The sequence below is a fragment of the Myodes glareolus genome, chromosome 21, assembly GCF_982192425.1.
Source record: "Myodes glareolus chromosome 21, mMyoGla1.1, whole genome shotgun sequence".
Classification (NCBI taxonomy): domain Eukaryota; kingdom Metazoa; phylum Chordata; class Mammalia; order Rodentia; family Cricetidae; genus Myodes; species Myodes glareolus.
Genome location: NC_142046.1, coordinates 9,738,837 through 9,765,072, shown reverse-complemented (window position 1 = coordinate 9,765,072; position 26,236 = coordinate 9,738,837). Strand labels below are relative to the sequence as shown.

Below are 26,236 nucleotides of genomic sequence, written 5' to 3'. Positions count from 1 at the left end.
TAGAGAGGGCCAGCCAGAGGTCAGCTCCCTGCCTCAGCATTGTAGTCAAGAGGGACCTGCAATGTCCTTGTGGAGCCTGCAGCAATAGCCTATTGCTGGGAAGGGGGAGGACCCTGGATAGTCCCTAGCCATGCACCATGGTTAGACGGTGGGGAGGCCCCTAAAACATTTTTCAGTTCCTAGGTGTGGAACACAATTCTGGGAGAAAGGCCAGGGACTAGTCCTGTAAGGTAGTGAGTTCCTTGTCTGCCAGGTTTGGCAGAGGAGGCTGGACAAACTTTACTTTCTCTCCTGCCTCATAGGTGGTCCTGAACCATGCTCTCTTCACATTCATGTGCACTGACCATTAATCAACAAAAAGATTTGTCTGGGGATGTACAAGGCTTAGCTGCGGACTTGCTAGTTACAGGGTGACCTTGAACTTGTTTTCCTTGGCCCCAAACTTTCCGCTCCTTCCTGTTTGAGCAGGCGCTGAAGCTGTATGGCCCCAGCCCTTCCTCTTGCCCCTGGTAGAATTTCCAGGCCAAATGCTGTTCCCAGGGTGGTGGCAGGGTTCATTGTTCTCACTCTCAGGGGTCTTGAGGGGTGAAGGAGGCAGAAGCTGCATTTCACTCCTGTGTGGCCTTAGGATGCCAGCTGTGAGGTCAGGTGGCCCCCAGGCTCCTGCTTCAGCTCCTTCAGTGGCTCCCGCTTCCCTCGTGGGACCGAGCACAGACATTCATTGTTCAAGGCCCTGGCAGTGTACCCAGGCCAACCAGGAGGCGCGAGCTGTGGCCCAGAGACTTGATCAAAGGCAGGTGGCAAAGGAAAGGCATTCATTCGTTCATTCATTCACTCATTCATTCATTCAAAGTGCTGACTTTCAATCATTCTTGCAAGAAGTCAGGAGCATACCCTGGCCTGACGAGCCCCCGGCCGCCTTAGGAACATAGTACCTCCTGTGTGCCAGCCACATGTCCTGGAAGAAAACCCAGGTCTTGAGAAGAGAGGCAAAGTCACTTGCCCCTGAGCCCACGCTGTTCTCTGAGAATGCCAGCTTCGAGCCCGGCTTCCTTCCCTTACCACATTCATGAGACACTGAGCTCGGTCTGCACTGGGACCTGGCTGTGAACAGGACTACTAAGGCCATAGCCCTTGTTAAGGTTTGGAGGGGGACAACTAGGAAACACTCAAATACACACATAAAAGGGTTTCAGGAGGTCTGAAAGTTGAAGAAAATAAATCAAAACAGAAGTACATCTCAGGGAGACTGCGGCAAAGTGACCTGGGCTCAGGTGGTCACAGAAGGGCTCCGAATGTGTGGTGCAGGGTCAGGGTCAGAGCACAGCAGCGGAGAGGCTTCGGATTGTGAATGAGTTGGCGGAGGCAGTGTATGCAAAGGGCCTGGGGTCAACTGCATCGGCTTGCCTTGCCAGTGCTTAGAGTAGTGGCTGGGGATTCTAAGTTTGAGGCAACCTTGTGCTGCATAGCCAGACTGCCTAGAATTTTAGGGTGGAAAAAGTAAATAGTGGGCTGGAGTTCTTGCTCATTCATAGAGCTCTTGGACATAGCATTCTACAAGACCCAAATTTAGCCCTTACACCGCCCCCCCCCAAAATTCTACCCCTCTACTGCCCGCAGATTTAGGTTTAGTGATGCTGGGACCCCGAAGTGTATTCCTGAGTAGACACCCCAACCCAGCCATGCATCTGCAGGCTTACATCACAAGAGCCAGCCCTTTCATGGTTGCAGAGTGAGGACCAGAGAGGGCCTTTGATTTATTCGTAGTAGCCCAGCCTTCTGATAGAACTAAGACTCAAGCTGGGCCCCAGGGCAGCCTCTTCCTGTCTCTGATCTTGATTTCCTCCTTCACACACCCAGGCCTGCCCCTAAGTTCCCAGCTCAGCCTTTGCTCCCGCTTCAGCTCTGCAACTGTGCACACTGGTGGCTCCATGCCCCCTGTCCCTTTCCTTACATGGTTTCCCCTCTCAGAATACACCCTGCTCTCCCTTGTTGACTCCTATATAGCCGCCTAGCTCAGTGCCTGTGACGCCTCCTCCCCACGGTCTTCCAGGATTTCTCCTCAGTTCTCTCCTTGCTGACTGTGGGTCAGATGGGTTCCTCTACTTCTTTCCAGGGCTGCCACCACCTCTGGTGCTGGGATCTCCTCTCAAGAAACCCACTGAGACTGCAATCCACTGTTCTCTGTGGCTCTCCTGGGAGGCCCAGAAAGGTGAAATACCACCCTCAGCCTTCCCACCCAGCACCGATGAGCTAACTTTTACTCCGAAGCCTATCCCTAATCCTTGCAGCTCCCACCTGGGCGACCCGGCATCAGCTGCGGGGCTAATTCAGCTGTCCTCTTCCCTGGGCTCTGCAGAGAGCAGTGAGGCCCCTCCCCTTGGAACCTAGGCCAGTGCCAGGCCTACCAGGGTTCACAGATGACCAGGCTGGCATGCCTGAGAAAGGAGGAGGGCTCTGACCTCACACTGAGACCATCTGGTACCTCCTCTGGTGGCCTGGTGGGTGTAGTAGATCAGTCTGCATCCTTCACGAGGTGGAGAGGAGGAGCTGATGGCCTGAGACTGGGTCCTTGGTGGGGCTGAGAAGAGAATGTGACGGCTGTGTCGGGGCCCACCTGGAGCTGGGCAGGCTTTTTGGGTCAGGGCAGGGGGAAGAAGCAGAGAAAGAGGGCATAGCTTCAGGCCTGGCCATCTGGGCCGACAGGGAGTGCAGGCGTCAAGAACTGGAGAACAGTGAGGGTCCGTGCTGCTGGTAGGCGGTGGAGCTCAGCCGCTCTAGGGCCATGGGACCCTGAGCTTCCGGCTGCTGCTGAAGTGGGACCCTGGTATCTGGGGAGCATCACATGCTAGGCATTCTGATTCTGCCAGAGAAGGAAGCAGCCTGGGTAGCTGAGGGGATCCCTGGGGAAGCTCCAGCCTGGCTGCTACCCACTGTGAAAGGGTCATTTCCTCCACTCAGATGAGGCCCACTGCTGGTGGGAGGACTGAGGGTGGGCACATCCCTCAGCGGCTGTGAATTGGGTGCTGGATTTGGGTGTCTATAGATTAGACAGAACCTCCCTTTGGGAGCCTCGGCTTCCAGGTCCCACCACTCTCCAGTTGTACCCTAGGATAGGCTAACAGTGGGCTGTTGACAGGAACAGAGAGATGTTTTTTCTTCTCTGGGTTTCTAGAGAATAGGCTGGGATGGGAGCAGGAGCTTAGGGAGGGCTTTAGAGTTGGGAGAATGTTTTTAGATTCCCATAAAACCGCAGGGGTGTGGGCTCAGCTGAGTCCTTCCACAGGGTCAGAGATAGTGGCAGAGGCCACATACCCTGTCACCTTGCTCTGGTTAGATACAGTCCTCTCCCAGGACCCCATTCTGTCAGTGTGGGTGGCTTGTTTGGAAGGCACTCATGTTTCCTGAGGCAGACTGTCTGCAGGAGTTCAAAAGTCCACACCTGACGGTCCCTGTTCTTCCAGCCTGGGGCCTTGCCTGCTCCGCCTCAGCCATTCTACAAAGGATGTCATTAAATTTATGGGTGGCTTTTGGTAGAGAAGTTTGGGATGCCGTGGATGCATGCCTGGCTTAGGGTGCTCAGCAGGACCTCCTTTGAAGGTTAGTCTGTGCCTTCCACTTGTGGATGGAACCAGGCTCTGCATCCCTCCAGTAGAGTTCTTGCTCCTGGTCCAGCCTCATTTCTGGATAAACAGTGGATGCAGGAAGCCGTCATTGCCTGTTAGACAGACAGCATCCTGAGGGGGAGGCTGTGACCTTAACCATGAGTGCTCAGGCTAAAGAGTTAGAGGTGGAGCTGGCTGAGGCAGCGGATGTATGCAGAGTTGCCTGCCTAGCTAGGGACTTCCTGGTCAGTGCAGCCTACTCAGGTCCAGACAGGAAAGCTGACAGGTCTGAGCTCTCCAGACACCATTGTATCGGGCCGGGGTGGGCACTGCTAGAAAATCACTTCCTCCTAACCCTGGCTTCTCTTGTCCCTTGAAAATGCTTGCTCTGAAGGTAAGACCCAGGCTGTTGTCCTAGATCTTACTCGGCCCTAAGGTCTTTGCAACATCCATCCCCTGGGTTCAGATCCGACTGCAAGCCCTGTGATCTTAAAGAACTTACTCTCCTGTCTCCAATATTGTTTTGGAAAAAAATTGTAAGCCACCTGCCTGCTAGGGTCCCTGGGAAATTAAATGATTGAGCGTGTGGGATGCTGAGGGCGGGATCTGCCGTGCATAGATGCTAAGGTGGGCCAACTGCTGCAGACCCAGACTCCACCTTCCAACAGCCCTGGGTCAGGCTGTGACCCCACAGTTCCTCATCTCTCCATGCATGGGTGTGGTGCCTGCATAAATGTCTGTGCGCCACATGCATGCCTGGTGCCTGAGGAGGCAGTAGATCCCCTGAACTAGAGTTACAGATGCTTGTAGGAGCCATCTTGTGGGTGCTGGGAATCTAACCCTTGTCCCCTGGAACAGCGGCCAGTGCTCTTGATGGTTGAGCTTAGCTTGCCAGCCCCAACACCTCATTCTTGGTGGCAGCATTCCCTTCCTTGCAAAATGTTCTCTGTGTGAAAGCCAGGTCCTCTGCCTGTTCAACTGAAGCGCTTAGTGACTCGTCCTATCATTTCATTGGCATTGTTAAGCTTTTTGAAGGTAATTTTGCTCACATGCTTGCTGTCAAACTCCCCTTCCCCCAATGGGGTTTCTCTGTGTAGTCCTGGCTGGCCTGGAACTCACTCTGTAGACCTGGCTTTGAACTCACAGAGATCTGTCTGCCTCTGCTTCCCCAGTGCTGGCTGGAATTAAAGGTGTGCACCACCACCACCGGGCTTAGCCTTCAAACTCAGTGCCCTAGTACTACTCAGGACTGTCTGGGACTGGTTCCTCTTCAGACCTGGCCCTGGCCTGGTACACAGTGTACTTGGCCTTTTAGCTCTCAGCCCTTCCTTCCTTGTGGGTGGAGTGTGATTTGCTGTCGGTTTTCTGGCCTCGAAGGTGGCAGCCATTCTATCAATGGGGCAAGTGACGAGAGCCTTTGGAGGCAGAGGAATGGCTGCTTTGTGATGAACTTGGTATTCTTTTTTCTCCTTTCTTCTTTTACGTTTATTTATTGAGTGTGGACCCATGCATTCAGCTGCAGTCGTGGAGTCAGAGAACTTGCAGGAGTTAGTTGGTTCTCCTCTTCTGCCGCAGGTTTCCAGAGATCTGTCTCAGGTCTTCAAGCCCTCAGCCGTCTGGTGGGTCTTTTGAGGGAAGGTGAAGATGGTGGTAGGGACTAGATTAGATCTGATTTGGTGAGTCGTGTTTCTGGCCTGGCACTTGCTGAGAGGGCCCGTGTCTCGGCTCCATCCACAGCCACTGGATCAGACACCTCACATGATGCTAGAAAATGCCTGCTTTGTGAGCTGGGCAGTTGGAGACTACAGCCTTGAAACCCCACCCAGTAGGTGTCCCTCTGGAAGTGGGTCAGGGTGGCAAATCAAATCCAGACTTTTCCTGTAGGCCCCCAAGCTCCTGGATCAGGGCCTGGGAAGCCTGTCTGTCTGAGAAAAATCTCTGAGGGCTTCCCTGCTGGGAGTGGGTGGTGGCAGTCCTCAGTTTGGGAAACTGTCCTAGTGAGGAGGAGGCCATTTTCCAGGTAGAGGCTGCAGGCTCTGGAGGAGGATTGGTTCCAGATGCTCTGCTGGGCTGCAGGAAGCAGCTTTTGTTGCCTCCTGGGTCTAGGACTGAGACGAGAGGAGTGGCAGGGAGCCAGGCCTTTCCCTTGTCTCTGAGCCCCTGCCCTGCCACCGTTCTCCTCAGCACCCACCATGGGCCTGTAGAATCCTGCTGTTTACAGATGGGGTCCTAAACTTTAGTCCTGCTCCTCCAAGGCCACCAAAAGCATCTCTATTACTGCCTGCTGGTGGCCAGGCCAGAGCCTGCTCTCCACCTGTCAGCCTTCCCCCTCGTCTACAGGGAACCTAGCTGAGCAGGCTCAAAGGGAAGCAGAATGGGTCAAGAGAACTCTGCTCGACACTGAGACTTTTCAGGTGGGGACTTTCAACTTCTAAAACTAGATCATTCACCCCAGAAATGCTATGGTGTAGCTGGGTGGCTGAGAGCCCACCTTTATGGGAGGTGCTCTGAAGGAGGACTCTGTCCACAAGACTGGGTGCACATTACTGTAGTGGTGGCCCGGTCCGGTGTTCTGGGAAGAGAGACCGGAGGACTGGAGGCCGTGGGAGCTCTACAGCTGCGTTTAGAGAACTGCCCCCCACCCCTCGTCCTGGGAAGGCGCCTGGCTTCCAGCTGTGATCCACCCCCCATCCCACTGGAGGCCCTCCCTCCCTGACAGAGGAGCCAGGATGGGGGCTTCTCCTGTGAGGAGAAAAACCTGGCCTGGATTCCTGCCTGGGCTGCCCTACCCGGCTTCCAGACTGCCTCAAGCACCACCTGTGACTAGCCCGCTTCACTTCCCTAGGGAGTTCGTGCAACAGTGTGCCATTACACTTTCAGTGACTGAGACAAGTTACACACACACAAACACACACACACACGTAAGTCAACACATGCACGCATGTGCACATTTTTTAGGTCCTCAGTTTCCCCTTCTGTATTTGAAGGGTTGGAAGTCTGGTAGGTGGTGTGGTTAACTTAAAAATTCATGTTGCTATGGGGACAGAGAGAAAGGGAAGTCACCTACCTAGTCATCAGGAGGGTCAGGGACTCACTCCCTGTAGAGGAGGAAGACCTAAAAAAAATGGGGGGGGCGGCGGAGGGAGGAGCAAGTAGGTTACTGGTCAGAAGCAGAGCCGAGGGCTGAGAGCTGGCCCGGAGCAAACTGGGTCAAGGCAGGATGGATGGTAGGGGTGAGGCTGCAGGTGGTTTGATTGGTGCCGGATTCCTGGCGCTTCCAGTACCAAAGAGATGGTTGGGTTTGTAGCTGTTGTACTCTGGGGAGCCATGGAAAGTTTCTGGAGCTGCAGAGGACTTGGAGAGAGCTTATGATAGTAGAGACAGCTGATGTTTCCCTTTTGCAAGCGTCGGTTTCTGTTCTCCACTGTGGGGCTGGGATCTTCCTGGCTTCAGCCTTGCTAGTGCTACTAAATATGTCGGAGGGGAGGAAAAATTCCGACACCCCTGGGGATTTATTTGGGGGATGGGGCAAAATGGTTTGGTAAAGCCTTCTGGTTACACAGGTTTGCTTTATATTCTTTATGTGTGCTTGAAATACACAAAATAATCCCAAATGATATGAAAGCAGTATTTTTATAAGACGGGACTACCTTCTAAATGTAAAGAACAGCTTAGTATCTTGGGCAACAGAGACAAGGAAGACTTGTCTCTGACTGAGGAGTGCCTGCAGAGCTGTGTGCGCCCGCACACCTCTGGCCATGTTTCAGTTCAGTGATCAGGGACCCCCATCCTGGGACCCTCATTGCACGTGCCTAGCCTTGGTGTGTATGCAGATAATGCATGCACCACTGCATCTGCTGTGCCGTGATTTTCTCCGGGCGCCCCAGATGCGATGTGAAGACTGAGGCGCAGACGTCGGAGTTACGATGCTCCTGGGGTCCCTCCAGCGGGACAGGGACACTCCCGGGCCGCGGCGCCCCGATGACTCCAGGCCAGGATTTCGCCCGCACTGACTTTCCGGGCGGGTGCCAGCCCGGCCTCCGGGTCCCGGGCCCCTGCAGAGGGGCCGGCTGCTCAAGGCGGGGCGGGGGAGGCGGAGGAGGAGGAGTTGGAGCTACTTTGTTGGGCAGCCTTGGCCTCCGCGGCTGCTGCACCGGAGCGGAGCGCGGGAGAGTGCGGGGCGCCCGCCGGGCGGTCCGGAGCGGCCGATGGGGCCCGTGTGAGCGCCCAGGCCTGGCCCGGTGCCCGGCGGGCGGCAGCATGTCCGCGGGTGGCAACGCCAGGAAGAGCACCGGGAGGCCGTCCTACTACTACCGGCTGCTGCGGCGGCCCCGGCTGCAGCGACAGAGGAGCCGCTCCCGCAGCCGGACCCGGCCCGCTAGGGGTAGGCTCCACCCCGACCCCAGACCCTTAGTCCCTCGCTACCTCCATACCTAACCAGGGGATGACCTGGGGCACCAGGGGACTGGTGGTGCGCCTGTGTCTGTGGGTGAGGGCCCCTCATCTAGAGATAGTGTGACTGTCCCATCCTCATTGCTCCAGCTTCTGTTGGCCCTTCTTCTTGGGAAACTTGGGTCCCTAGTGTGCAAGAAGAAGGGGACCTGATATCCAGTCCCCCCCCCCCCCCCCCGCACCGCTCAGATCCGTGTCCCATCCCACTGTGCATCAGTTTACTCAGGGCCCAGGCCATAAAGTAGTCGAAGTGGATCTTGGCGTGTTTCCACTGTCTGGGACTTCAGTTTGGCTTACTTCAGTCCTGTATTGTTCCCTCACATTTTGGATAGACAGCTGGGTGAACTTCCTGGAGGGAGCCACCTTTACAGGGACCTGGAGCCCCTCTGAGTGGTCCTTGGGAGGGGTGCCTCTTTCAAGATGGGGGCGGGTCGGGGTAAGCATACACAGCCTTTTCTCTCTCCAGTAATAAGATCTTCGCTAGAGATACTGAAAGTTTTCAGGCTGCCTTGGCTGGGCTAGTAAGGGGTGAGGTCCAGGGGCTTCCACATAGAGGTCTTGCTTGCCCTCTGGGCTCTAGAAGGCCCGGATGCCTCTGAAGCTTAGGCCCACTGAAGGCAGCTATGGTACAGAAGCTGGGTTAGTTTGCAACATGAGGTTATCTAGGGCATGGGAAGCCTGTGTCTGGCCCAGATCCCCCTCTCACCATAGGCAGAATCTGGCAGGTGTGGAAGGTGTTGGTGCCCCTTGTTAGGGTGAGGGCCAGTGAAGCCCGCAGGCAGTGTGCACTGGTTTAGTTCCCCCCACAAATGGGGAGGAGCCAAGCAGCGATGTGCAGGGTTTATTAGGAAGTACTGAGTTCCTGCACACAGAGTTCAAGTTTAAGTTGTTTCTGTCCACAGGTTTGTGCTGGGACTTAGTCTGAGGATGTTAGTTTGTGATACCCCCACCCTTTGCTTTTCCTGAAGTGGCCTCTGGCTGCAGCCCTGAGTCTAGGACTGACAGGGGAAACCAGAGACCTGAGTCCAAGCTGTGTGAATGGGTTCAAGTCACCGAGTTCCCTGGGCCTTCTTTTCTTCTCAGCTGTAGGAGGAAGCAGCCATGTGACAGGTTCCTACGGTGAGAATGGGTGTGGGATGAATGTCCAGTCACGTTTGGTGCCCCCAGGGCCTCTCCTGTAGCAGCGCTGGCCTGTCCCTTCAGTGCCCTGTATGACCATGCCCTCTTCTGGAGGCTCTCAGAGGATGGGAACTCTGCCCCTATTCAGTGAATGAGGCCAGGGATGATCAATGTTCAATGGATCAAACTGTCGTCTGAGCCCTGGCGCCCAACTTTGTGTGCTAGCCTGCAAGCTTGTGGCGGTGGAGATACCAACCCTGATGGAAAGTCTGGTTGGAGAAATCGGGAAGTCTTCAGAGAGGAGTTGACATTGAAACTGTGTCTGAGCTGGGTAGGATTTCCTTTGCCTTGCCGGGAGTGACTGAGTCAGCCTTAGGGCCAAGGCCTGGAGAAACTGTCTTTCTGCCAACTGTCTCTGCGTATCAGTGACAATGGTGGTAGTGACCGCAGGGTCCTGTCTGGGAAGCTAGAAGCCTGTGTCTGCAGCTCAGACCACAGTTAGGTGTGAACCACTGTCCTTTACTAGGCGGAAAGGAACAGTCTGTGAATATGCACAGAGAAGGAAAAGGAAAAAGCCCTTGGTGTAGGGTGAGTTCATCCTGCGTAGGAGCACAGAGGGCAGCAGTTTGTGTCTGATAAGGGGCCTTCAGTAGTGACCAGTTGTGGGTGTGATTAGAGTTGCAGGTTGGTGCAGGGTGGCCAGGGGTTCCTTACCCATTGCCCCTAATCCACAGCCTTGATCTTGCTCTGGCCACACCCCTCTTTGTGGGCAGGTTGTGCCAGGGTATGCCTTCTAATGGGAAGCCACTCTAAGGTCTTCTGACCTTGATGTCAGTTTTGGCATGATTAGGGGTTGGTCCCCTAAGAGTAGCATTACCCAAAGGGGTGGTGGCAGCCCCTGAATCCACCTTTGCCCCACCTCAGTTCTGACCTTAGCTCCTAGCAGGGCAGGAAAAGGAGCATAGGTTCTGTGTTCAGAAATAGAAAAGTCCATGGAGGTGCCAGCGTTTGATAGCAGGGACACACAGATGGCCAGGCAGGGTGTTAGCTAGGTCACTACATCCTACCCCTCCGGGCTCACTGCCCTCTGAGAGGAGCATGCTGTTCTTGACAAAGCTGTGAGGGAAAGACAATGTCTCCAGGGTCCCAGGGTCACACACTGAGGGGCACTAACCAAGGGTCTTCTCTCCTTGGCTTCATCATCTGAAGATTGGGCAAAGGTGGGCCTTGCAGTTGAGTGGAAGCTGGGAGCTGTGTGTGATTTGGTTATCTAGGCATTTCCACTTGAAGGCGGGGGTTGGCTTGTGGATTTGAGGAGAGTCTTGTCTCTAGAAGGGTGTCACCAGTCAAGGTGCTTTGCTTCCCATTTCCAGATTTTGGGAGAAAGAACGACTTCCTAAGAGAATTGGAGCACTCCCCATCCTTGATAAGCCCTGGCCTACCGTTCAGTACATCCCCAGCACCTGCTGAGTTTAGCCTGGTCCCAAGGCATATGGGGTTGAGTTGGACTTTTCCTGTTGGCTGAAGAGACTGACTTACTGGGTTACCCTGGAGCACAAAACCTTTTCTAGGGACAGGGCAGTGGTTCCTAGGTCTGCTTTGAACAGACTGGGTGGTAATTGGATCAATTCCAGGCTCTCTGTCTAGAGGAGGTTAGCCTATTCCGTCGCTGCATGAGCATGGTCATCTCTCTGGGTGCCCACAGTAATTTCCAGGGAGATCTGGGCTGATCCTATTCTGTTGCCCCGTGAGCTCGGACATCTCTGGGTACCCACAGTAATGCCTAGGGAGGTCCGGGCTCTTCTGCTTCCATGTCTTGCCAATTGTTCCGTCCCATGCTAGGTGTTGCTGGGTGCAAGGGATTTGGCCAATGCTCCTCTGACATGACCAGGTTTCCCCAGCCCCTACATCCATCTCTTATTTCCCTGTCTTGCTTCTGTGTGTCCCAACCCTACTTGGACCTTTTCCCTGCAGGGACTGCTAGAGTCTATGTGTGGGGCACCCAGAGGGGGACTCCCAAGAACCCCCCCAATATACTCTGAAAAATGAAGGTATACCCAGAAAAGCTGGGGATGCCCTTTGGAATGTGGTTTCCCCTCTATCAGCTCAGAGCATGGTGTCTGGGTCATCTCCCTTGGAGTCCAGGTGCTGGGTGTGTGGTTCCGGCTCCCCAGCACTCCAAATGGCAGCATGGTTGTGCCTGTGGTCTGACACATTGGCTTCTCAGGAGAGCAGTGGTTAGAGAAGGACCCATCCCCTAGCACAGGTGGGCCGGGGCTGGATGACTATGGGAGAGGGTGACTGCAGCCTTGTAGTGAAGCTGCAACGGTGTAAATGGGGTAGGAAAGGGAGAGGAGGCCTTCAGCTCTGCCAAGCCATGGGCTTGTAAGGCAGAGACCAGACTCTGGTGTTGGGCAGAGATGGGCTTCAGCATCCAAGCTGTGTGGTCTTGCCCTCCGTCTCTGGCCTCTGGGTTCTTCCTCTGTAAAATGAAGATAGCATTAGTATGCATCCTCAGCACCGCTATGTATGTTAAATGTTAAGGTTCTGATGTGCAGGTTAAATGATCCACGTTCACTGCTGGAACAGACCAGGCACTCAGCAAATGGAACGAAAGCAAATGGAAACAATTTCCACTCACTGTACCCTGTAAAGGTAGTGAGCCCATCAGACCCCAAGGTATGTAAGGGTGAAGAGAAGTTGGGGCTGAACCCTGCATAGGCTCTGTGTGTCTCAGCAGGAACAGAGAGCGGAAGGGAGGGGAGAAGACAAATTGGATTTCAGAGGGCTCCCCCAAGGCACAGACAGAGCATGTCCTTGGTCTCTGGGGAGCATATTTGAGTACTTGGGGACCCAAAGATACATCCAGCTCCAACCACATAGCTGTTTGCAGGCTCGTCCAGCCTGTTGGTCCAGACTGTGACCCCCAGAGCCTTTTTACATGTCTACTGGAAGTCAGAGCCCCACTGGCATCAATATGGCGTCATCATCTTTCCTTCAGTTGGGTCCTCACAGTTTATACCCACCACTGCCTCCCCAGCCTCTCTGGCCTCCCATCTCACCTTTGCTTGTGGTCCCCTGTTGTCATCCATATTCTGCCAAGCATGCTGCTTTGGTGGCAGATGACATTATCTCAGGATGTCAGCTCAGTTTCCCCTCTCAGTTCCTTAGTGGGATGGTCCAGTGCACACTGCATGGTGAGTTCCCAGCCGAGGCAGCCAGGCAGCCTGAGGCCCATTGCCTAGACAGAGCTTTAGGTTCTGGAGGGAGGCCAGAGGCGCCAGTTAATCTGCTGGAATGTCAGCACTGTGGCCTTTGCCCTCTGGGTGTCTCCATCACCTCTAATAATTAGATAGCCTCTTCCATCGACTGACGGACGTGGGGCATGCCATGCTGAGGGCCTCCCCTGCTATCTCCCAGCACTAACTCATTGTTATTCCATCTCCAGGTCGACAGACCAAGCTCTGGTGAAATAATATATGAAGCTAGCTTTGGGGCCATAGTGCTGGAAAGCTCACCTAGAATCACACTGGAGGCCCTGCCTCTCCTTGACTGGTGTGACCCCGAGCCCTGGCTGGCCTTAGGGTGCGCTCTTGACCTCTGTGGGTCAGGGTAGAGCTTGATTCCTGGGCACCTAGTTTCTCATTGCTTTAGGTCTACACCCACTGAGGCCCACAGCCCAACCAGGCAGGTGCCAGGAGCCTTTGCTCAGTCTCTTACAGCTGCTTTCCAAATAGGGAAACTGAGGTTCATAGAGCCAGTGCCTCTTGCCCAAGGTTAGTGCTATTGCTAATGATAGCTGCGGTTTGGAACTGGGCTCTCGATGTCTTTGCATCCTATTGACATGTTGGATTTGTCTGTTGTTGCCTTTTCTAGATTAGCTCATAGAAGGAAACTAAGGCAGCTGGTGGAGCATGCGGGGATAGAACCCCTGTGTCTCATCTCCGCAGACTCACGCACATCCTGGACCACATGCCTGTTTTGCTCTAGAAATGACCCGAAGCCTTTTGACTGTTTTTAGAAGAAAAGCAGAGCCTGCCACTTCTCCAGTAACTTCCTCTGGGGCCGCTTGCTTAAATGTCAGGAAGGGAGAGCACTTCCTGGTCAGGAACATTCAGAGCTTGCCGGGAGCTGGAGTTTTGTTTTCTGCTCAGGAGGTAGTTAGGGAGTCAGCCCCCACCCCACTTTGCCATTCCTGAGACTCATCTGGCACGCGGGGAGGGGGCGCTGAAAAGGAGCCGCTGCCGGGATGCCAAGTGTCAGGTGCCGGCTCTAGGAGTGGTGACTGGTTATTTTTAGCTATTCTCATCCAGTAGAGGCATTTCAGCGTTTGTTCAATATTTAATTATCCATCTGAAATTGGCCCACGTGGCCTTGAGTTTGGAAGTAGGTCTGTGCTGTGATTTCCTCTGATTGCATAAAGAAGGAAGCAGGAGAATCTCAACAGCCCTCTAAATAACAATAACGTGAAGGAGGCTGGGCTTGGACCAGCAGACCTGGTTCCTGGCTAGACAACCCGCCAGGGTAGTGAGGCTGCCTGGGACACCCTGGGACCTGCTTTGTCTGTGCAGCTCACACCTGCAGCAGCTGTGGTTTTCATTTGGGGTGGGCTCCCCCCTTTCTTGTGGGCCCTGTGTTTTCTTTGACAGCTGCTGGGTACCAAATGGAGGTTTGGGGATTTTGCCTTTGGAGGTCTTGTTAGCTTTTATTTCTCTCTTCTGACAGACGGGGGAGGGCTGACAGCACCCGAGCTGTGTGATTTTTTTTTTTCCTGTGGCCCTTGGAGGTGATGACTTGACACCCTGAAATGAAAAGGCAGAGTACAGGCAGGTGGCTGGGCACCCCTCCTGTGCTGAGGAGGCCGCAGAGGAGAGGAGAGGCAAGCATGAGACCCTGGGAAGCTGGCAGGCCGCTGGGGCTCCTTCCTAGAGGCCTGCTTGGAATGGGGAATGGTGATTTAGAGATTAAAAACCAGTAAATTGGCAATCTGGATTAGCTGTAGGTGATTTTCTATTTATTTATGCTTCTGTTCTGGAGTCACCGGGCTTGAGTCAAGTGTAACTGAGGTTAGGTTCCTGGATGGATGGTGTCATCTCAGGCAGGACATCCTTGGGCTCTGAAGCGGGTTTGACATAGTTACAGCACAACAGAGGCTACATTACAAACGCGAGTGTGTGTGTTGTCGTTAGTGCCCATTTGTCTAAATCACAAGCCTGTCGTGTGGATGGAGAAGTACAGTGTGATGTCTGTGGGGACTGGAATCATCTCTGGTTCCTCGGTGTCCCCTCCCACCAGAGACTGCTACAGGGAAAACCAGTACTCAGCCACCTGCCGTGTACACACTGTGGGCAGGGGCTGCCTTGGTGATACGCTGCAGCTCTCCAGTTGAAGGAGCTGAGCCCAAGGAGGGCCATGTAACCAGGTCAGCAGATGGTGTGGCCAGAAAGGTTGGCAGGGCCCTGAGTGGTGAGTCAGCCGTGCTCCCCCACCCCCAGGAGCACAGGGAGCCGCAATGAGGATGGTAGTGACGACCTCTGTTCCCTGAGCATGTGCGCTGTACAGGCATTCTTCTGGGTCCTTTCCATGTCCTGTGTTCAGTCCTGGGGCTCACAGACTGGCCAAGTGCATGGGAAACCTCCCTGCCCTCATCAGCTGTGATGTGGGCAGGTGACTTGAGAGCCACAGCTAGACTTGCAAGGAGCAGGGGACGGGTGGGGGATGGGTGTCAGTGATCACAGGTGCCTCTGGTAGCTAGACATCTGGTTTGAGAGACTTTACATCAGGGTGGGGTCTGACCCCTGGGAGAAGGATTAGACCAGTCTCTGGAGTGGGACAACCTCAGGCCGCAAGGAAATGTGGGGGAGGGGGTGGATCCAGAGAAGACAGGGGCTTGGACACCCACCAGCAAGGCACTCACTCCCAGAGAGTCTCTAGGGTGCTGTTTGCCCAGGGTGGGATGGGAGAAGAGAGGAGCAGAACAGAGAGAGGCCGCACACTTCGAGGAATGGTGTTGAACCGTGGCATGCTGGTCTCTGGTCTGTGCACAGCAACGCCACTGTAACAAGGCCACCACATCTGTTTCTCTCTTTATTTAAAAAAAAATATATATGAGTATGGGTATTTTGCCTGCATGTGTGTTTGTGCACCCACATGAATGCCTAGTGCCTGAGAAGGCCAGAAGGTATGGAACTGGAGTAAAAGAAGGTTGTGAGCCACCATGTGGGTGGTGGGAATCGAACCTGGGTCTTCTGCAAGAGCAACAAGTGCTTTAAACTGTTGAGCACCCCTCCAGCCCTTGGACTCTGTGTTCCCAATTTCGCTTTTAGGAAGTAGGAGAATGGTGGTCCCTGTGGTCTCGGAACTTGATTTGGCAGGGCTAGAAGTCACAGCCCTGCCACCCAGCCTCTTTTAAGCCCTAGAGTTTTCATTTCTGAGATTTGAACTGGTTCCTGGAATTCCCAAAGGCTCTCATGGGGAGGCAGGGTGCAGTAAGGAGTGGAAAGGGGGCTGGGGTGCTGATGCTGGGCAGTGGAGGGGATGAAGGGGAGTTGGAGACTGTGGGAGCCCAGTAGTTGACTGGGGGAGAAGCTTGGTGGGAGTGGGGTCTGGGAGAGCCATGGGTTTCCATAAATCTCCAGTGCTGTCTGTTCATCTAGAACCCAGAGCTGTCGCTGTATCTGGAGCTGTAGGATTAATATGTGGCTCCCAGCTCCTCTGGGACCCTGACTTCTAAAGGACCCAGATGCCCCTGCAAAGGAAGAGACCTTACATTGGCCTGGATTCCTGGATTGTTCCACGTCTAGAGGAGAAAGGATGACCCCTCTTGGGTCCTGTGTATCTGATAGTCCTCAGAAGACAGAACACCAGTAATGGGCCACACCTCCCTCTCCTCCTTTCCCCCTTCCCTCCCTCTCCCTCCCTCCGTCCCTCTCCTCCCTTCCCTCCTTCCCTCCCTCTTTCTTTCCTTCTCTTCCTCCCCCTCCCTCCCTTCTTTCCCTTCCCTCCCTCCTTTTTTGGTTGAGATATAATCTAAATAAATAGCCCTGACTGACTCTGAATTCTGCTATGAAGAACAGGATGGCCTTGAACTTTCAAAACCCCACTTGCCTGCTTCTGATTCCCTGCAAGTCTAAAATATTTGCCAGCACTTTCTGGAAAAAGTTTGCCATCTAATCCCTGAAATCCCTGAGACAACGCTACCTCTGTCTGCTCTCCCCAACTGCCTGCATAGAGGTCTGCACCCTGCACCCTGCACTTAATGCTGCTGCTACAATGCTTCAAAATATGTAACAGAACACTGTGGTTTAAAAATGGGTACAGAGAAACTGCACACAGCAGGAGGAGCAAACACATGGCCAAAGAACCCCCTTTGCTCCCCAAATTCCAGGAATGCAAGGGGCAGCGGTTTTCTCTCTCTGGAAGCTTGGAATGGGCTTGAGGCTGCAAAGACACAGGAAAAATATGTTGAAAGAAAATGGTGAGGGTAGTCTGCAGACTGAAAGGACCAGAGGTCTTGAGAGGAAGGGAGACTCAAAGTGAGAAATCTTTGAGCGAGTTAATTAATCTGTGGGGAGCAGTCATGGCACCCACAGTTTAGAGTGTGGAGCTCTTTGGAAGCATGGTACCTTTCAGGATGGGGCACAGGAAGCGTGTGGTATCAGAAACAATGGTTAATACCTTGAGTAGCGTCTGAGCTGCCCACTATTGCTGGCTCTGTAGGTCTGCAGTGGGAATGAAACAAGCCACTCCCCTGTTCTGAACAGGCTCTGTGCAGGATGCTGGGATGGACCCTGGGATGGACCCTGTGGTGGTGGCTCCTCCCACTGTGCCCATCCCCACCCCAGCTGTTGTGCCACCTCTGCCCCGTGTTAAGGGTTCTTCTCTCGGCCGTGGCTATGGTGGGTACCCTGGACATAGAGCCCTCTACATGTCCCCATGTCTCTCTCCTCAGACTTTCCACAGCAGTGGACAGCGACACACATGTGCATGCATGCACACACACACACACACCCCAGAAGATAAAATTGACTTGTAGTAGTAGGAACCTCTGGAAGCTTTTCACATCCTAGAAGAGCAGGAAGCAGAGAGGACAGGCTTGAAACAGAAGTAGGCGTGCCCTTCGAAGACCCATCCCGGGTTGACCTGCTGCCCCCAGCCAGATCTCAACTCCCAAGTTCTTCATTCAAAGCCTTCAAAATAGTGCCACACACTAGGGACTGGGTGTTCAGAGCGTGAGTCTGTGAGAGACAGTTCAGACTCCAGGGCTCTTTCCTTTCTCCAGACCTGGTCAGTATCATGAACCCAGATGTGTATTTGAACATGACAGAACTCATCCCTGCCAGATAGAACTGGAATGTGGGGTGTGAGAGGGACCAGAGAGGACACAAGCCCCTCACTCGTCTCCCCTCAGATCCCTTAGGTTTATATCCTGCCTCAGTGCCCCTAGCTGCATGATCGTGATCAGACCTGATTTTTCTTTTTGTTTAAGTCAGAGCTGGCATAGTGTGGGTTCTGCATCTCTGTGTGTCTCCCCATTTCCTGGAGTCTGTTTTTATTACATTCAGACAGCCAGTTGTTCAAACATTGCTTGTTGAGAAAGCTTGCCTTTCCCTTGGCACTTTTCTTCAGACATCTGTTGACCGTCTATACATGATCTATTTCTGGACTCCATCCTGACCCATTGATCTATACATTTTACCCTTGTGCTAATTCTGCAATCTTGTTTACATTAACTGTATTTCCAGACTTTAAAGTATGTCTTGAAACCCATTAGCAGCGGAAGTCCCCTAGCTCTTTCCTGTGTTCTCAAGCCTGATTGGCCTTTCTAAGTCCTTTGCTTTGCCGTCTGAACTTAAATTTCTGCTTGTTAGAGTCTTTGAAAAGCTTCATGGGATTTTGACTGGGATTGCATTGAATCTGTAGGTCACCTTGGGCAAAATGTCACCTGAACAGTATTGAGTCTTACAGTGTGGTATTGGCTGTTCTTTAGACTACAAGATAATACTTTCAGCAATGCATTTTGGTTATTAATTTTTCACATGTGTAATTAAAATACTTATTTGTGTGTGTGTATGCGCCTGTGCATGTGCGTATGTGCACGTGTGTGTGTGTGTGTGTGTGTGTGTGTGTGTGTGTGTGTTGGTCACTGTGGAGGGACATCACACCTCTGTACTTCAGTCATTAGAAACCCTCCCATCACACCTCTGTACTTCAGTCATTAGAAACCCTCCCCATCACACCTCTGTACTTCAGTCATTAGAAACCCCCCCATCACACCTCTGTACTTCAGTCATTAGAAACCCCCCCATCACACCTCTGTACTTCAGTCATTAGAAACCCCCCCATCACACCTCTGTACTTAATGCTCCTTAATGTTTTGCACTTTTGTTCAAAAATCGTGTCATCAAGTAAGATTATCACGGTGGTGTGATACAGCTTGCCTCTTGCAGCAAGCTAAAGCACACATAAAGTTAAGTGTGATTTATTACGTTTTAGCAGGTTTTCTTTTTAGTTATGCGTATGTGGATGTCAGAAAGCACAGCTAAGTTTGGGTGTTCACTATCCTTGTTAGCCTGGTGAGGTTTTGTGGGTCCCGATAAACCATGAGACACAGAGAATGGACTCCATCCCAGCAGGCGGCTGGAGCTTCACATTCCCATCGACTCCCCTTCCATCCAAGTATAAAGAGCACATTTTAGGTTGATCTGTTCTTGAATAAAGCTGTGCTGATCTCTGTTTTCCCAGTCTAAGCTCGTGTTCCTTATAGGATCTGTTATACAGTCTATGAGTCAGTTGTTCTTAGGCTAAAAGTTACACAAGGAATTGGGGTACAGCTTTGTGATAGGAGGCATCATTAAATCAGTTTGAGCCAGATGTGTTGGTGGGTGCCTGCAGTCCTCGCTTTTGAAAGGTGAAGCAGGAGAATTAGGAGTCTAAGGATATCCTTGGCAAGGATGGGGCTAGCCTGGGCTCCATGAGGCTCTGTCTCAAAAGTAAACAAGATAGACAAGAAATTTGGAGATAATTAAAATAGAATTTCAGGCCGGATGGTTGTGGCACACACCTTTAATCCCAGCACTCAGGAAGCAGAAGCAAGTGAATCTCTGTGAGTTTGAGGCCAGCCTGGTCTATAGAGTGAGTTCCAGGACATGCTCCAAAGCTACATAGAGAAACCCTGTCTCAAAAAATCCAAAAAATAAAATAAAATAGAATTCCAGGTTACACAACACAGAAAGGTAAAGAAAATGTGAACATCGTGTGTGTGTGTGTGTGTGTGTGTGTGTGTGTGTACATACATGTAGGTGCTGGAGAGATGCCTCAGCCTGTAAGATTGCTTGCTGCTCTTGTAGAGGTCCTGAGTTAGAATCCCAGCACCCACAATTGCCTGTAACTCCAGCCCCAGGGGACCTGACACTTCTGATCTGCATTGAACACCCAAACTTAGCTGTGCTTTCTGACATCCACATACGCATAACTAAAAAGAAAACCTGCTAAAACGTAATAAATCACACTTAACTTTATGTGTGCTTTAGCTTGCTGCAAGAGGCAAGCTGTATCACACCACCGTGATAATCTTACTTGATGACACGATTTTTGAACAAAAGTGCAAAACATTAAGGAGCATTAAGTACAGAGGTGTGATGGGGAGGGTTTCTAATGACTGAAGTACAGAGGTGTGATGGGGGGGTTTCTAATGACTGAAGTACAGAGGTGTGATGGGAGGGTTTCTAATGACTGAAGTACAGAGGTGTGATGGGGAGGGTTTCTAATGACTGAAGTACAGAGGTGTGATGGGGAGGGTTTCTAATGACTGAAGTACAGAGGTGTGATGGGGGGGTTTCTAATGACTGAAGTACAGAGGTGTGATGGGGAGGGTTTCTAATGACTGAAGTACAGAGGTGTGATGGGGAGGGTTTCTAATGACTGAAGTACAGAGGTGTGATGGGGAGTTTCTAATGACTGAAGTACAGAGGTGTGATGGGGGGGTTTCTAATGACTGAAGTACAGAGGTGTGATGGGGGGGTTTCTAATGACTGAAGTACAGAGGTGTGATGGGGGGGTTTCTAATGACTGAAGTACAGAGGTGTGAATGGGAGGGTTTCTAATGATTGAAGTACAGAGGTGTGGTGGGGGAGTTTCCAATGACTGAAGGTGAAGGAAGCAAGTTTGGTGTTCTTGCCTCCCTTTGGCGTGCTTAAGTAGGAATCTGTGCCCTAAGGTTTGTTAACGTAATTAGTTTCTATTCTAAGGAAAAGAATATGCAAGGTGCTGGGCTGGAGAGATGGCTCAGGGGCTCAGAGCACTGACTGTTCTCCCAGAGGACCTGGGTTCAGTTCTGAGTATTCACATGGCTGCGCACAGCTTCTCTTCCAGGGGATCTGACGCCCTCTTCTGGACTTGGAGAGCACTGCATATAAGTGGTGCGCAGACAAACGTGTGGAATCTTTGAGATCTGGAGGTCAGAAGTCTGCAGTCTGGTTCAGTGAGCTAAAGTCAAAAGGTCTTGAAGCAGTGACCCTTGTGGAGGCCCTAGGCAAATGTATTTCCTTGCCGTCTTCTAGTATCTGCCTGCAAGTCTTAGCTCACTACCTCACCTTTGCCCTACTGAAGCTTCCCTAATGACATTGTCCTTTTGCCTTCTCTCACTTGTCTGTCTCCTTTTGCGCTGGGCATGGGGACACATGACTGTAATCCTAGCGCCTGGAATACTGAAGTAGCAGTCAGCCCGAGCTACATAGCAAGATCCTGCTCAATAAGTAAAGAAATTAAATAAATAAAAGTTAAAGTCTCTGTTATCACAGTGTGCTCACCCTGTGGTCTTCCTTCCCATAAGGCCCTTAATTGTGTCTGGAGCCCATCTTGCCACATGAAGAAACGCTTTCACGGGCTGCAGGGGTCAAGCTGTGACTTTTGGGAGCCAGCACTCGGCTCACAGGAGAAGGGAAAGGTTTGGAACCTCCAAGTAACACCTGGCTGTAGATGGAAGGTCAAAGGATCAACGGGGAAGAACGTGTAGTCTGAGGCAGGAGGCTGCCAGCTTGTGGCATTTTCACAAATATCACCAGAGAACGGTATAATAGATCTCATATGCATCCTTGTCCTAACACACATGCATACACAGAAGCACACACCACCTACCACACATCACAGACAACGTGCATACACACCGCACATACACACCACATATGCACACACCATGCGTATACATACCACACGTACAGAGGCACCCACTGCTATAACTGTCTCCGAAGTTCCGAGTTTGCACCCAGACCCCTGCTCAGGTCTCGCCATGGCTTCAGTATGTCTAGCACTCACTGGAGGGCTGTGTCCTTGGAGTTTGCAATGCTCTTCTCTGCTGTCTGGTCACCTTAGCGGCTGTCAATCTTGATATGCAATTTTGGTTTTTATTTTTTTTTTCCCTCTTCATTTCTCTTCAGACATATACAGAGGGAATGGGTTGTATTGCGCTACCCTGTCCCCTGTGTATGCTTTAGTTTTACTATTACTGTCTGAAAGGTGTCATTCTCTCTCACTGTGTGTCGCCTGCCTCTACTCTTAGGCCCTGTAGTTCTCCAAAGAGAAGCTCCGTGGCTGTTCCTCTGTGTGCATGTATGCCCAGAAAGGGGAGTGTGTCTGCTTTAGTCGTGCGGACAGCAAATGCGTTTTAGCCTGAAGGGTCCACTGTAGGCCTTAACTTCTGTTTTGAAATGATTACAGGTTTGCAGGCAATTGTTCAAACAGTCCAGACGAGCCTAGGGCGAACTACATCCCCTGTCTGCATGGCAGTGCTCTGCTGGAGGGACCTCCAGGACGGGTCTGGAAACCAAGCTGCAGTTCTGACTGATGTAGGTGATGCGGCACAGCTGGACCTTCCTGCAGGCCTGGATGGCGGCCTGAGGGAAGGCCAGGGAGGAGGGGCTAGTGGCTGATTGGCTGTTGCCACAGTGAAGGAAGGCAGGGCTTAGGATAATTTTTTTTTCCTTTTTGACTATTTGAAACCAGCTCCTGAGTGTGTAGCTCAGCTAGTCCTGAGCTCAGGATTTGCCTTATCTCCACCCCCATGACCTGGTTCTTGTCTCCTGGAAGAGGCAGTTCATAGGCTGTGGATCCATCATTAATGAAATAATGGCCTTTGAGAGAAGGGCAGATTTTTTTGTTTGTTTGTTTTGTTTTTGCTGAGAGGAGGCTGGGTATTTGTAGATGGCTGTGACCTTGTCTTTGTGGAGTGCTTAGACAGGAAACAGCCTTGTTTGGTATCACTTTATTGCTGTCGCGGGGTCACCCTGACTAAGATTGCCATCCTCGGAGGTTGCTTATATCCAGGAGAGTAGCGTGGTGATCCTCCTGCCTCTACTTCCCAAGTGCTGGGATTTACAGGTGTGAGCCATTGTGCCCGGCTCACGAGGTGCTGGGGTTGAACCAAGGGCAAATGGTCTACCAATCGAGCTGCATCCTCAGCCCTTGCTTGGTCTCTGAGTGGTGTCAGTGCTGCGGAAGTTGGTGCTGGCTTTCCTTGAGATCCACCTGCATCCCGTGGCTCTTTAGTGCATTGTTTTTCACAGCTGACTAGTATTCTGTAAGAATACAGTTCCTCTCCCAGTTTCAGTTTGCCCCTGGCTCCCTCCTTCCCTTCTTGCCCTTAGGTGAAATCCTGGGCCTCACCTGCTGGGAAGTGTTCTACCCATGAGCCACAGTATCCTGCTAGCCCTAATATTCTATTTCTGCTGCGGCTGCCCATATTAAATCTATCAGTGTGCACAGCTTACAGTTCAGAGGATGACATTCCAGCACTGACCTTACCAGACCCAGTAAAAGTGAAGGATCCCTGTACTCTAGAAGTGGAGGCACGGGGAGCAGGGGTTCGAGGCCAACCTAGACTACATAGCAGGTCTGTCTCAAAAACAAAACAAGAAGAGACAGAGAAATCCCATGTCATCGGTCACTCCCCTGCGGTGGTTGCAGCACTAAGGCTCCTGTCGTTTGCTGTCTGTCAGCTGGAGTCACTCCAGGCTCGAGGTGGTGCTACCCGTGTTCCTCTGCAGCAAAGCCGGCAGTGGAGGATGGAGGTTACTCTTGGTTCTGAAACATCTGTCTCACCTCCCACAGTTAAGGGCCCCTGAGGTGGGACTGTCCCCGAGGGTAACCTTCTACCTCCCAGTCTTTCTTCTCAAGCACCCATTCGCAGAGTGTCCCGTCAGCGTGGCTGTTCTCAGGCTCCAGGAATTGGGGTGCAGGTTTCTTTGGGGGTCATCCTTTTATGCATTGTAGTTTGTGTAACTGCTCTCCTATTGAAGGCTCTTAGTTGTGTTTAGTTGGGGCTGCTGTAAGGCTGTCGTGAACTGTCTTACAGAAGCGCTCATAAGAGGGTCATAGTCTGTCTCCTTCAGCAACTCTTCTTCTCACCCAGCATTCCGTTGCTGTTTTAATTGTGTTGGTCTGTATAAAGGTAGATTGTGTGACATTCCTTTCTGGTCCCTGTGTCGCCCCCCTGCGCTGTTTAGTCTTCCACTGGGTGACTATTTCAAGACACGCTCATCCCCGTCCTGGTGGGCTGCATGCAGGGCGGCAGACATCTCTGCAGCCACCGTATACGCTGACTACCTAGACTACACAGCTAGTGTGGTCTGGGCTGAACCTGTGAAAGGGATAGGTGCGTCCGTCTGTCCGTCCGTCCGTGTGTGTGTGTGCGCGCGTGTGCACGCGCACGCTTGTGAATTGTCTGTTCACTAATCGTTCTCCAAGCCTTTTCACGACACCAGCAGAGGTGATTGAGCAGCGTCCTATCTCTGCAGTACTGGGAGTCAGTGCTCATTTTAATATCAGGGCTGGTTTCTTAGTAATTTGTTAAGTTATTTTCTTTTCGTACTTGGACGGGGTCAAAGTGTGTCTGAAAAGTGTGGTGTGGTGATCGGTAGTTCTGACTGATGTTTTCCTCACTGCGAGGACCCCCATCCGCTTCCCCAGCACCCAGCCTTGCTGCTCCGCTGCTGACCCTGTGTCTCCCAAAATCCATGTTCATAGTTGCCACCTCACCTGCCTCCAACCATTAAGATCTGGGCAGTGCAACCCGACTGCTGAGATTACAGGATGTTCCTCCAGCCTCTATGTTTCCATGGGAACAAGTAACAGTCATCCTTCATGATTAGGTGGTATCCATGGCAACCAAACCAGCAGCATTTGAATGAAACCGATTTTATTTTATTTATTTTTTGCAAACACTTGAAGGTTAAGATGCCTGACTCTGGCAATGGCTTCCACGAGTAGATGGTAGCCTGGTCTCGCTGCTTAAAGGGGAACTTTGTCAGTGGGAAAAGGGATCGAGGGTCAGCTGATTCTGAGGCCCAGTTCTGTAGACTGGGAGGTCGTGTAGAGGTCAGATCAAGCCTGAGATGAAGAAGGACTTCTGGCTGTCCTCTGGGAAGGTCTGAGGGAGACTCCAGGATGGCTGGCTCTCCCTTCCCATGAATGGCTCTTAGAGACACTCTCTTAGTGCTGTGTGTTCTTAGCGGACGCACTTGACCTCTCTGGAATCCTCTTCCACCAGCTCCTGTTTCCCAAGCCTGGGAAAAAGCTGTGTTGCTGTGTCTAAGGCCAGAAGCAGAGGCCCTGGAGCTTAACACTTAGCTGAAATACCCAGGGGCAGAGGCACTGTTCCGTCTGGGGGGCAGGGGACGGTGGGAATGTCAGCTCCATGCTTATTTTTTGTATAAAATAAGGGTTATTTGGGGGGGGGCACGCTGGGAGAGTGCTCTCTGAGTTTACTCTCAACTCATGGACTAATGTTTAATTCAGAGCCCAGAGATGGAAAGGCATTGGGTTGGAGTCACACAGCACAGAAAGGTTGAATGGAGAGACCACCCCCTACCCTGTCTCCTCTGCCTTCCCCAAGGTCCCAAGTAAGTTCTTTTGGGGGTCATTGTTTGGGGGACTCGGAGTCACAATCTTGGAGTCTCTGTTTCCCCATCTGGAAATGGCGCACACCGTGGCTGTCCAAGTCCTCACACGGGGTTGGATCTGAACGTGCCCAGAGCACTTTCTCAGTGGGGGTGGTATGGTAAGCAGTGTTGTACACAAGCTAGAGAAGCTGGTCCCCTTTTTCATTATAAAGCCTGGGACATGTGCAGTATGTGTGGATGTCGGGGCGGGGCGGGGGGCTTGAGAAGGTTGCTGAGGGGCAGCGCTCACCACCAGAGGCTGAGAGGTGCTGCTCAGGGCCACAGCCAGGCAGGCCCGTTATCTTCTGTGTGCTCAGCCCAGTGGCTGGAGAGCCGTGGCCATGGAGGCCCATGTCTGCTGTGCTCTTGGCTGCCGCAGGCTCCCTAGGGAAGCCACTTGGGATAAAATGGGAGGTTGGACCAAGCAGCCTCTGAGAAACTCCTAGATCAGACCCCGAGGGAAGAAGCACGGTGCTGGGTGGGTCCTGGAGAGCATCAGAACTAAGTGAGGGTGCCCCTCCTGGCATCCATGTTTTCCCAGGAGGACAGGTGTCCTTGAAAGGGAGGTGAAGCGTGTGTGCCTCTGTGTGGGTATGTGTGTGTGTTGTATGTATGCATGCTTGTCTGTGTATGTGTGTATGCCTGTATATATGTGTGTGTGTCTGTGTTTTTGTACACATGCACATGTGCCCTTCTGTGTGTATCACACAGGTAAACACATACTGAAGACCTCAGTGACTTTCTTTGTAGGGATCCTAAGAGCTCTGGAGGAGGCTGGCTTTGCCAACTGAGCCCATGACTGTAGTGGTGCCCTCTATGGGTTAGCTGAGTTGGTGGGGAGTGGGTGTGAATCATGTCTGAACTGATAGGGTAACCCGAACAGAGGAACAGACAATGACCCCTCAGCTCTTGACTGCATCCCAGCGGTAACACTGAGTGGCACCTTCTGAATCAGGGTAAAGTGTGTATCACCTTGAGGGCACCGAGTAGGATAGAAGACAGCTAGCTGGAGTCTGACACTCCGGGCTTGCCAGCCCTTATCATGAGCCTGTTCCCTGTCCCAGGAGTCTGCCTTTGCTAACGTTCGTACCCTGACCCGAGCTCTGAGGGCTGTCTGTATGTCCA

General features: G+C 52.3%; 1 protein-coding gene across 1 annotated transcript in view; it reads left to right on the top strand.

Moving 5' to 3' along the window:
* The first annotated feature begins 7,850 nt into the window (after nucleotides 1-7,850).
* Dab2ip (DAB2 interacting protein) overlaps nucleotides 7,851-26,236 on the top strand; it is a 109,624-nt gene continuing 91,238 nt past the window's right edge. The window contains 1 exon segment of the mRNA XM_087899679.1: nucleotides 7,851-7,989. Within this exon segment, the coding sequence (XP_087755805.1) occupies nucleotides 7,866-7,989 (124 nt within the window). The 5' untranslated portion in view covers nucleotides 7,851-7,865.